Below are 12,370 nucleotides of genomic sequence, written 5' to 3' on the forward strand. Positions count from 1 at the left end.
GTGTTGCAGGTAGCCGAGTCAACTAGGCTGTGCGATCGGGTGGCGATCTTGCTGATGGGTGAACCAGTAGAGGATAAAGTCTGAATGCGGTGGTACGAAGTCAATATACGACCCACATCCAATTTGTGCCGGGATACTCACTGTGGGTTCGCTGTTGGTGGCTGTGAGTCGATGTCTCACCGCAGGATATTTTATGGTTGTGAGATTTGAATCATTAGGTTCAATTTTCGATTCTGATAGTGAGCTTTGTCTTGATCCATGCAACTGACGGAGGCAAGAGGTGTCTGAAGTGGTGCGGGAAACCATAGTTGAGTGTGAAAATTATGGATGATAGATGATGTACGATATAGAAAACTGGCCATGTGGTAGAAAAGAAGTCCATACGCTAAGGTTGTCATTTAAACGTATCAGTTGTGTTCATTGAAGCGCTGTAGGATTGCTCTCCAGCAAATGCAGGGATCGCATGAGCGTACGTGTGGCGGTGCGGAATGTCACTGCTGTACCATTTGTTTCGCATGTTTCATAACGCATCCTCGCATTAACAACAGGGTAAGAACGGCACGTTCAACAACATCAGCCTCAATCGATACTGTCCATGTCTATTTTAAATCAGTATACGATTCGAGTAAGGACGTAATGAGTGATAGCCAGCGACGAACGATGTGGTCGTTCGATACCATCATTCGCAAGTGCTGATTGCAGTAAGTGAGACTACGCCGTGTTTGTCTGGTGCAACAGACGTGCATATCCGACGGCTGTGCCCAGTCCAAGACACCTAGATACAACTAGGACGGATGTCTGATGGATGTCAGGCTGGTGATGGCTTTGGTCCCTACATCGCATTTACTGTAGGCAAGGCTGCAATGTAGGAGCCTCGCAGCCTTCCCAGGATCGGTGCCATACTTGCGCAACCCAACAACCGAGCGTCTAGATCCGCAGTCTAGACACTGGACCTGTCTAGAATGATGAAGTGGCTTGCAGTGGCGGTGGCTGGCAATGCCATGGAAGAAGTAACGACTGTGTTCTGGGCGCGCTGACGAAGGAGATGCAGGCAGCGACGTGGGGTGCGTCATACTGTGCTCTCTTCGCATGGTCGAGGCGCCGATATCGAACAGTAGGATTCTTCCTTCAAAAGCGAGATAGGACTGGCAGATGCAGTGCAACAGGGTCAAGGTGGTTGGGAGGGAGCGTGGTGTTTCGTCTATCGTTCTGTTCTTCCAAAGATTGCGCCTCTCCTTAGTGCCTGCTACATTAGCGCGTATTCGTGGGAACACAGAGAAGGACCACGATGTCATCGACCTGTACCCCCATCATGGTTTGATCGGTGAACAAACTGCATCCTCTAATATTATTTGTGTCAATGACGCGTTTCCGCTTTTCGTCATACTGTGAGCGGCAAGGCCATCCCGTCGGCATGCGTTTAACATCCCGAGCGCGCGCATGCAACCTAGCTCTAGTGCTACCTCATGCAGGAGAAAGGTCGAGCTGTGATGCTCCGGTGCGTGTAGGATACCAGATACCTCATACTGCGATGATGTTCTGCTCTTTCCCGAACATCTGCAATGGCCATCAGTGGGGTACGCTAGTGCGGCCGGAGCCAGTCGCCGCGCCGTTGCGGTTGCCTTTGAAGACTTCACCGACATTCGCCTCGCTGAGGACCTTTTCCTTTGATGCCTAGGAAAACCGCGTAAGACATTGTATACATGCTCACTACTGCTCGACCAAGTGTTCATCGGCTGGGGCTCAGGTGGAAGGAATTGTTATCTAGATAGGTCTTGACGCGCAAACGTAAGAGGCAAGCATTATGGCGTCCTTCCAGATCCCATTGTCTTCGGCTCCAAGATTTCCCGATATACCACCAATATCGCATTGCCATCGAATTTGGGTCAGTACAGCTTCAGATAGCTTCTAAGCATACAGCTGACCTCACCAGGATACAAGAGCGGCACAATTCACCCCATGTGCTCTGCCTTTTGTTGCAACTATACCAGCTATACTCGCGGCATTAGTACTGCTCAAGTACTCGCTACGGGTCATCGATGGGTATTGGCCAAGATGGACGAAACCTTTTGTACACGAGGCAAAGGAGAAGTCGAGTGAGGCAGAAACACCTTCGACACGTCGGCCTGTAATTGGGACATTTTCCCTCTTGGCCCTAGCTACGATCGGCCTGTCATTCCAAATCCTCAATGTCTTCTTTCCCATCCGACAACCAACAGCTATATATCCAGCTATCGCATGGGTACGTGAGCTCTAGCGTAGCTGGGATTGTCGACTAACGATTGTTTTAGGCCATTACAGTGGCGATTATCCTCGTAGAGCGTCCAAGAAAAGCTTCTTTGCCACTGTTGCTTCTGTTCACGGGTCTCTTACTGGAACAGCTGGTCGCAATGTCCCATAGGTCATCTAAATTCCTAGCTAAGGATGTTCCCTGGGTCGTCGCGCCTGCGGCCGCTATATTGGGCATCATTACGATACTCAACATGCCTCTTAGAGATCCTGCATTACCAAGAGAAGATATCTGCCCTGCCTTTGACACCCCAACAGTGCAACTTCGGACTCCTGAAGACAACTTGACTCCCTGGCAGTACATGACGGTGTCTTGGATGGAACCGCTGATCAAAAAAGGTGTGACATGCCAAATGGAAGATGAGGACATCTGGGACTTGGGTTGGGAGTTCAAGCATGCTCGGCTCCACGAGGCATTCCGAAAGCTCCAAGGTTCGGTGACGAAAAGAATCTTTGTCGCGAATGGTATGGACTTAGTACGCACCACTATCTTGAACGTGATACGATTGTGTGCGAGTAAGTCTACAAGCTAAATCCTCTACTTTGCTTAGTATGGATCTGACGAAAGCAGCTCTACTCACGCCGGTACTCTTGCAGCGAGTTCTCGCTTCCTTGGAGGACAAAAACAACAGCGCTACGATTACCTACGCCTGTGTCATCCTGGGGTTGCGCCTGATATCTGCTCAGTTGAACACCTTCAACCTATGGTACCAGAGACGAGCGTACGAGAGATGTAGAGGTGAGCTCATCACGATGCTTTATGAGAAGACACTGCATCGCAAGATCTTGGGTGCCAAACAGGAAGTCAAACAAGACCAGACCAATGGCCACAGCAACCATGAGGCACACGCAACGAACGGCGTGAATGGTGTTGATATTGACGCAACGATCAAAGCAAGTCCTAAAAGTTGGTTAGGACGTCTGAACATGTCCGTCCGATCAGTCTTTACGAAGAGCGCCCCAGCGCAGGTCAAAGATGGTAAAGACGCCGCATCAATGGGAAAGATCCTCAATTTGATGCGCAATGATGCGTACGAGATAGCACAACGCTTCTGGGAGTTTTCCGATATCGTTACTAAGCCTGCCGGTGCCATCTTTGCGACTATACTAATTTGGCGCATGCTGGGTTGGGCATGCCTGCTCGGTGTTGTGGCACTAGCAGCTTCACAGCTACTCAATATCGTCATTGCTCGCTTTCAGGTCCACTTCGAGAAGAAACGCAGAGTGGCAACGGACGAGAAATTGCAGCGTACGAGCCAATTTATAGAGTCTATTCGTCACTTGCGCTGGTACGGCTGGGAAAGCGCATGGCTGGATGGGATACTGGAGTCTCGTCAAAAAGAGTTGCATCTTCGCATCATCAACATCATCTTTTCGACATCCCTCTCTTTCATTCTACGATTTGGTTCTGGGCTGTTTCCTGCGGTTGCTTTCTACGCCTTCACCAAATTGGCCGGCCAAAACTTGCGCATTGATCTAATATTTCCTGCGTTTGATCTGTTTAACCTGCTGGAATCGTACCTTCGAGCATTGCCGCAACTCGTCACTACTTGTCTCAATGCATACGTCGCGATGGGCCGTATTGAGGAGTTCATGGCTGAACCAGATAAAGAAGAGACGGATGTCGTGCCAGAAGGATCTGCTGATCTCGGTCTCCATCATGCATCTTTTGCCTGGCCTGGAGTAGATCATAACGTCCTCGAGAACATCACGTTGTCTTTCCCTGCTGGGGTCACGGTGATATACGGCGAGGTTGCCGCCGGTAAGACAGCGCTGCTGCAAGCTCTTCTGGGCGAGCTTGATACAACAGCCGGTGAGCTTGTGCGCCCTGATCAGGTAGTTGCGTACTGCGCGCAGACCCCGTGGCTTCAAAGCATGAGTATTCGCGACAACATACTCTTCTCGTACCCCTATGAAGAGAGCCGCTACAAACAGACCTTGGAAGCATGTGCATTGTTACCCGACATGACTGAGCTCAAGCATGGAGACTTGTCAAATATTGGAGAGAACGGCATTGGCTTGTCTGGAGGCCAGAAAGCTCGCGTGGCGCTGGCGCGAGCTGTCTATAGCCGCGCAAAAGTACTGCTGCTTGACGATCCGTTGTCAGCTCTAGACCACCAGACAGCCGAGTTCATCGTCGCAAAATTGTTAGCTGGACCATTGCTCGAAGGTAGAACAACCGTCCTTGCTACACATCGAACAGAAATATGCCATGGCATTGCGAAGCAATGGGTTCACATAGAGCAGGGCAGAGCTACGATCCACGAACCAAGTCAAGTTGAAGATGCGAACGCACTGAAGCGCACTCAGACGAGCGAAACCGAGGCAGAGGAGGACGCAAAGAAGCGAGAGGAAGAACAAGCAGCGGCTGTACCCGACAAGTTCATCGAAGATGAACATCGCGCAGAGGGAGGTGTCAAATGGAGTGTCTATTGGCGCTATATCCGAGCAGGTACTCTCCGATGGTGGTCTGTCGCTATATTCGTCATGGCGTTGTTCCGTTTGCTTGACGTTGCGCAGACCTGGTTTATCAAGTCCTGGGCTGAAAGCTACGAGCCGGGCAAACACAAGGGTATCTTTGACTTCCTGCCACCACCAGCGGAAGATGTGGTTCCTTGGCTTTGGACTTTTTTCCTGTTCATCACGGCGACCGCGGTACTCTTTTGGTGGACGAATCTGATCATGTTCGGCGTGGGCGTAAGTGTCTCTCCACAAACTACATGTAAGACATGCACTGACTTGATACACCTACGTTTAGTACCACGCTGCCAAGACCATATTCAGGGAAACTGTTGAGCGCGTTGCCCATGCCACGTTCAGATTCTACGACGTAACGCCAGTAGGGCGATTGATGAACCGATTGACTAGTGACATGAACACCATTGATGGCGAACTAAGCAACGCCTTTATTGTGTTTGCATGGCAGGCCATAGGCTGGATGAGCGCCGTCGTCATCATCTTGTCTTCGACCCCAACTTTCCTGGCTTTTGGCCTGCTGCTTGGTTGTGGGTTCGTCTATTACTTCTTCCGCTTCCTGCCAACGTCACAGAGTTTGAGACGACTTGAGGTGAGTCACGCAAACTCACACGAGGTTTTGACTACTAATCGGAGACAGATGGTATCGCTATCACCACTCATGAGTAACTTTGGTGCGCTCCTCGAAGGCCTTACCACCGTTCGAGCTTTCAGTGCACAACGGAGATTTCAAGCTCGTGTTATCGAGGTCGTCGACAACTTCCAGAAGAACGACCATTTCTACTGGTCGCTCCAAGCGTGGCTTGCGCTTCGGTTCAGTGTCATGTCGGCTAGTGCTACGTTCGTTATGACACTCATCGCCGTGTATACACATATAACCCCCGGACTCACTGCGTTTGTGCTCATCACCGCGGGCAAATTCGTTGTTCACACAGAGTGGATGTGTAGGATCTACGGAACACTGGAGATGGACTTTACCAGTGTTGAGCGTGTGGTTGAGCTACTCGACATCGAGACGGAAGCACCCGGCGTTGTCAAGCCGCCAGCACACTGGCCTACATACAGTGGCGACATTGAGTTTGACGACGTGACGATCCGTTACGCAGAGAACCTTGAACCTGCGCTTCAAAACATTACCCTGAAGATTCCAGCAGGTTCCAACACAGCCGTCATTGGGCGCACGGGTTCTGGAAAGTCGACTCTGGCCCTCTCCCTCCTTGCCACCATTGCGGCGGAGAACGGGCGGATCTTGATTGATGGGATCGACATATCTACTGTGGATAAACAGGCTCTCCGCAGCCGTGTTACGTTCCTCGCCCAAGAGCCTGTCCTCTTTCCAGGAACCATGCGCAAGAACTTGGACCCTCTATCTGTCTACTCGGACGCTTCTTGTCTATCGGTGCTGCAAAAGATCGGTGGCGACCAGTACGACTGGACTCTTACGACGCCTATTGAGGGCGGCGGCAAGGGCCTTTCGCAGGGCCAACGACAGCTTGTCGGATTAGCTAGAGCCATGTTGCGGAGGAGTCCAATACTGATCATGGATGAAGCGACGGCTAGTATTGATTTCGAGACGGCACAGAGGATCCAAAGCGTACTGCGGGAGGAGATGAAGAGTAGTACGGTGGTGACGATCGCACATCGATTGGAGGCAGTCAAGGAGGCGGACTATTGTGTGGTGCTTGGGAAAGGCAAGCTGATCAAAGCAGGTAAAGCCCAAGACATGCTTAGAGAAGGCGGCGAATTTCAGGGCATGTTGGCCTAGACGTCGAGGTCTGAGACGTTGTCTTCAGCAAAAAAGTGTTTCATGTAAGGACGTATAGACTACTTATGTATCGTTTAGTTGATTCTTTGACAATTTTGCTGTCGCCTGGAAAAATAAGTGGCTGCTGAAGCCGGGTTCCGGATTAAAGCATGAGGCTTGCGTGGCACCGCCACGATTTGCGTTAGCAGCAACAAGGATGTGTGGGCGCAATGGGGAATCGCGAACGCCGCATCTTCCGCGTCTGCAAAGCCTCACAACTCGCAATCCAACGCCAAATCCTCAGTCGTCAGCATGCTGTGACACCCGAACAAGCTTTCCCAATCTCTTGCCCAAATTCCGATCCCTCTGCCATCTCAACAAGCGCGCTACCACAATCCGGAGGTGTAGTAAGCTCCGCAACCAAGCAGCATCACGCGGATCCCCGACATGGCTGCTACGCCATCAGACAGCAATGGAGCCTCCCCGGGCAACCACGAACTCGAGGTCATGGCGGACAACAAGCCCAGCCTCCCAGTGGAGGAGGACATAATGCAGTTGGCTCGGCTGGGAGAAATTGCGGCTATCCAGAAACTCTTCGACAGCGGCAAGGCGGATGCGACATTCAAAGATGAGCAGGGCATAACACCGCTACATGTGCGCACACCAGATGGCTTGAGAATGACCGACTGCTAACTTGCTGCAGTGGGCCGCCATCAACAATCACTATGCTCTCTGCCACTTCCTTATCCAAGCCGGTGCGCCCATCAACGCAAAGGGCGGCGATGCTGTTGCGACACCCGTCCTCTGGGCTGCGAAGCGTTGCAACTACTACATTGTCAACCTCCTGCTCGACCACGGCGCCGACCCTCTCCTCACCGATGACCAAGGCTTCAATCTCCTGCACAGCGCCACGCTCGACGGCAATGTGTACCAGATCGTCTTGCTGCTCCACCAGGACATACCCGTTGATATTCCAGATCCCCAGAGCCATACCCCGCTCATGTGGGCTGCATACAAGGGCTATCCGTCTTGTGTTGATTTGTTCCTCAGATGGGGCGCCAACGTGTACGCGACCGACGACCAGGGCTTCACTGCACTCCATTGGGCCCTGGTAAAGGGGAGTCAGGGATCAATACAGAAGCTACTAGAGTATGGCGCCGACCGATTCGCTAAGAACAACGACGGCAAGACACCGGAGGTCACGGCGCAGGAGATGAACACTACTCGGCAATGGCGTCGCGCCCTCATGGAAGCTGGCTTCGATCGAAATGGAAATCCGAGACAGTTCCCCATCCCAGGTATCAAGGACACGAGATGGTTCCTGAGTCGCTTCATATTCTTCTGGCCGTTTGCTATACTTTTCACTGCCCTTTTCCTCGTCAGCCACTACCCGGCGTTTGTTGGTATACCCTTGTCGTTGATTGTCGCCTATCTCATGCAATGGGGAGCACAGTGGCTTTTGCGATGGGGTCCCTCCAACATGCGAAGCATACATCATACTGTACGTCGACTGCTGGCTTACTTGTGCCTTATCGCTAACCAAATCCCAGCCTTTCTTGGCCGGCATCTTCGCCGGCACACTGTTCTGGGTCGGTCTCCGTTGGGCAACAACAGTCTTACCCTGGACAATTCGAACCAACTTCTTTATGAACTTTCTCTTCGCAGCATTCTACGGACTCACGGCCTATTTTTACTTCTTCACCATGACTATTGATCCCGGCTTTGTACCCAAGTCGGCGAGCAGGAGTGCTTCCAAGGCAGTCATTGACGAGCTTATGGAGCTACGACAATTTGATGAACGCCACTTTTGTGTAAACTGCATGGTGCGGAAGCCTTTGCGTAGCAAGCATTGTAAGAGATGCGAGCGCTGCGTTGCAAAGAGTGATCAGTGAGTAGTTCACGTTGACAGCATAGCATGGCGCTAACCGTGACAGTCATTGTCCATGGGTGAACAACTGTGTGGCGAACAACAACCACAGACATTTCGTACTGTATGTACTATCTCTGGAACTCGGTATCGTTATGTTCATAAGGCTGGCCCTTGCTTGTAAGTCAAAGCCTGGTATGCTGGTGTCATAAGGCTAATGTTAGTAGATCTGGAAATACGTGACGCGCCCAAAGATTTCCCCAAATGCGCAGTCATCTCGCCGGATCTTTGCAAAGTCCTTAACAAAGACCCATTTACGATTGTACTGTCGATATGGGCTGCCTTTCAACTAACATGGGTGACCATGCTTCTCTGTGTTCAGCTTCTTCAGATCGCGCGCAATCTCACGACCTACGAAAGCATGCGCGGACACCTTCATGGCGGCACACCTGCGGATGCGCTCAACTCATTTGTGACCACCGGCGATACGAGCCAAGACGTGTCCGGCGGTGCCGGGAACGCGCCCACGAATGGTTTCGGCTCTGGTCAAGATACAGGCGACGTTCCACGTCGTCCTCAACCTAAAGCTTCCATTTGGGATCAATGGAAGCGTCTCCTTGGAATCGACACCTTCCTTACAATCGCCCTTCACGGAAGCCAAGGAGAACAAATAATGCGACAAAGACGGGGCAACCCCTTTTCACGAGGTATCGTTACGAATTGCAAGGATTTCTGGTGCGACGCCAGTCCAATGTTTGGTTCAAAAGAGAGTGGGTATGCAAGGCTGGGTGGTGAGAGAGTGGACTATACAAGGTTGTATGAGGTGCCCAAGATGAGGTATCAGAGAGGTGGTGGAGGTGAAGGAGGGAGGTATGAGAGTGTGGCTGCGGAGGAGGAGTCATGATCACGACGCAGGTAGCGATAATGGTAATGATGATGAAGAGTATGGAACGCAAGTGGTTCCCAGGACCATACAAATACTTTGTCGTGAACTATGCTGTTCTCACGTCGGCTACTGAAATGTGGCCGAAATCCTTGCAGTTGTACCAGACCGGAAGTCAAAAGCCGAGGCTGCAGCGAAGAAACTCCCCGCGCCACCCTAAACAACCCGTCGTGGGTCGCGCACATGCTTGACGCTCCACTATCCTGTTCAACTTGGTCGCCTGGCTTTTGCTGAGCTTTCTTTTCCACCATGCCCTAAGTTTAATCTACTTCTTTTCCTTGTTGTTATCGTCGCAAGCTTTTAGGCTGTGCGCCGAATGTCGAAAATGACATCATCTGAGGCCCTGAGAGGGTTGAGGACCCTTTCGCGATGCGCTGGCCCGATGCCGAAGAGAATTGCGGTGGGACGCAACCTGACAGTCGATGGCAAGAGGGCGATATGCACCAACTGCACGAGAAGTTCAAGACAGGCGAGGCATGCGCCAGGGCACGCTCCTGCGCGCCCGAGCAACGTTGCCCATGTGCCGAACAGAGTTTCCTTTGCGCCAGTAGGTTGCAGAGGGTACGCGCAGGCTGCGCGTGAATGTACGTTTCGTAACTGAAAAGACTGCTTTTCAACATGAGTGCTGATCTTAACAGATGCAACTGAAGACCCTGAGCGAACCCATGGCCCCATGGCCGAGTACGATGCGCGCGTCGAATCCGGGCGATTACGAGACGACGAGCACCAACGCAACATCATCAGGAATCTTCAAGACCTCCACGATATGCTGCAATCCTATGAACAACCACCCGTCCAGCAACCTACCATCGAGTCCCTTCAACCAACTAAAAAGTCCTTCTTCTCTTTCCTCTCATCGTCCAGCCCCGCAGGATCGGCCCTGCCACCCATACCAGAATCACTACCAAAGGGCATGTATATGTTTGGAGATGTAGGCAGTGGGAAGACAATGATGATGGATTTGTTCTACGACACACTTCCGCCAAACATTAAGAGAAAGACGAGGATCCATTTCCACGCCTTCATGCAAAGCGTACATAAGGACTTGCACAAGATGAAGATGCAGCATGGGAATGACATTGACAGTATACCCTTCGTCGCAGCGGGTATAGCAGAACGGTCCTCGGTTCTTTGCTTCGACGAATTCCAATGCACGGATGTCGCCGATGCCATGATCCTCAGGAGATTAATGGAGAGCTTGATGGCACATGGAACAGTCATCGTCACGACGAGTAACAGACACCCAGACGACCTATACAAGAACGGTATACAAAGAGAAAGCTTCATACCTTGTATCAATCTTCTAAAATCAAGACTTACGGTCCTGAACCTGGATTCGTCGACAGATTACAGAAAGATCCCACGGCCACCAAGTGGTGTCTATCACCACCCGCTAGACGCCTCAGCGCAAACGCATGTAGAGAGATGGTTCCGCTTCCTCGGCGACTTCGATAACGACCCACCACACCCGGCTGTTCACGAGGTCTGGGGAAGGGAAGTTCGCGTACCGAAGGCTAGCGGGAAGTGTGCCGTATTTAGCTTCGACGACATCATTGGACGCGCTACGGGAGCAGCCGACTATCTGGAACTTACGAGGCAGTATGAGGCGTTTGTCATTACAGGGGTGCCTGGGATGAACTACAGGTCAAGAGACTTGGCGCGGAGATTCATCACTTTTATAGATGCCGTGTACGAATCAAGGGTAAGCGAGATACTGGTAGTGCGGGAGCTCATACACGGGGGCACGTGGTTGGAAGTATACAGTACTAACGGAAGACCAGGCCAAGCTAGTAATGACAACAGCTGTTCCCCTAACAGCCCTTTTCCTCGACCAGTCCGAACTAAACGACGCTGTAACCGCTACACAGAAAGCTGGAAAACTTCCCACTACGACCTCTCCTTCGCCCAAGCCACCTTCCAAATCTGCCGAAGCAGACAACCATGAAGCCATCTCGGATGTTATGCGTAATCTCATGGATGATCTTGGCATGAATATGGACATGTTGAAGAACAGCAGTATTTTCTCTGGTGACGAAGAACGATTTGCGTTTGCTAGAGCCTTGTCGAGATTGAGTGAAATGGGAAGTCAAGAGTGGGTTGAGCGCGGGTTGGGATTGGAGAAAAGAGGCGGAAAGGGAGAGATGGAGGGGTGGCAGAAGGTTCGAAGCAGATGGAGGGAAGATAGCATGTAGGATTGACCGCTTACACTATACCATTATCTGAGCTCAAGGACACGAATTTGCGTGGTGAATACTTGCTACCGCTGGACGCGGGCATTACTCTTACCTCTGAAGTGAGGTTGTGGAGATTGAGAACACGGAAGACGATTGCGGTACATTGTTTCGATCTTGATTGCAGGAAATATTAAGATAATCAGGATCGACGCATCTCTTGCTAAGGTTAACCGCGATGTGCGGTGCGATGCTTGTATCGGACGATGGCGTACGTGTCATTCCATGAATCGTCGTGATCGTATCAGTGTATGGAAAATATTGCGATATTGTGGTGGTGAGAGCAAACATGCGGTTGATCGACCCGTTTCAATTGACCGAAAGCTGTGGAGCCGCGGTTTGGCCGACATCATGTTCGTTGGCACAGACGCGATCGTCTCGTGTTCGCCAATATTGCTCCGTTCCAACAGGGTTGTCGGGCAGCAGCGTTCGGGCTTATGGGCTGTTTCTTACGAATAGCGGCTGCATATTCTGACAAGCACGTGTTACAGGCGGACAATCGCACAGGCAGTGTCGCGGAAAGGGCGGATAGGGCAAGTATCGCGTGCGTTATTGCTGTGGCTGGAGAGGTGTTGCAACGAGGACCATGTCTGCGCATGTCTGAGCACGACTAAGAGTGTTGGCGGTGAAGGTCGAGGCAGCCAATGAGGCGGGCTGTCTTAGCCATACCAAGTCACATGGACCTTGGCAGTACGTCATGGCACTGGCGCTAGCAATGGTAGCCGCGATATGCACCAACGCGGACCAGCGATAACACTCTTTCTTGAGCACGCGCATTGTCCGTAGTAACCACATGTTTGTGCTGCCTCCCCAACGTGGAT

The 12,370-nt window shown here is 51.6% G+C and overlaps 3 protein-coding genes across 3 annotated transcripts; all 3 read left to right on the top strand.

The window, feature by feature from the left end:
* Window positions 1-1,804: 1,804 nt before the first annotated feature.
* On the top strand, window positions 1,805-6,529 carry AA0111_g826 (ABC transporter; the record flags this gene model as incomplete). The annotated part of the gene is made up of 6 exons (XM_028654687.1): window positions 1,805-1,885; window positions 1,934-2,242; window positions 2,292-2,805; window positions 2,861-4,986; window positions 5,048-5,356; window positions 5,405-6,529. The coding sequence occupies 6 exons, from the start codon at window positions 1,805-1,807 to the stop codon at window positions 6,527-6,529; spliced, it is 4,464 nt and encodes a 1,487-aa protein (XP_028511242.1).
* Window positions 6,530-6,955: 426 nt separating this feature from the next.
* On the top strand, window positions 6,956-9,279 carry AA0111_g827 (Palmitoyltransferase; the record flags this gene model as incomplete). Its single annotated transcript, XM_028654698.1, has 5 exons — window positions 6,956-7,162; window positions 7,212-8,009; window positions 8,059-8,396; window positions 8,443-8,555; window positions 8,603-9,279. 5 exons carry the CDS (start codon window positions 6,956-6,958, stop codon window positions 9,277-9,279), a joined length of 2,133 nt encoding a protein of 710 aa, XP_028511241.1.
* A 364-nt stretch (window positions 9,280-9,643) lies between these two features.
* Window positions 9,644-11,510, top strand: AA0111_g828 (hypothetical protein; the record flags this gene model as incomplete). The annotated part of the gene is made up of 3 exons (XM_028654709.1): window positions 9,644-9,902; window positions 9,957-11,020; window positions 11,100-11,510. The coding sequence occupies 3 exons, from the start codon at window positions 9,644-9,646 to the stop codon at window positions 11,508-11,510; spliced, it is 1,734 nt and encodes a 577-aa protein (XP_028511236.1).
* Window positions 11,511-12,370: the final 860 nt, after the last annotated feature.

The sequence above is a fragment of the Alternaria arborescens genome (assembly GCF_004154835.1).
Source record: "Alternaria arborescens strain FERA 675 chromosome Unknown contig_2, whole genome shotgun sequence".
Lineage (NCBI taxonomy): Eukaryota > Fungi > Ascomycota > Dothideomycetes > Pleosporales > Pleosporaceae > Alternaria > Alternaria arborescens.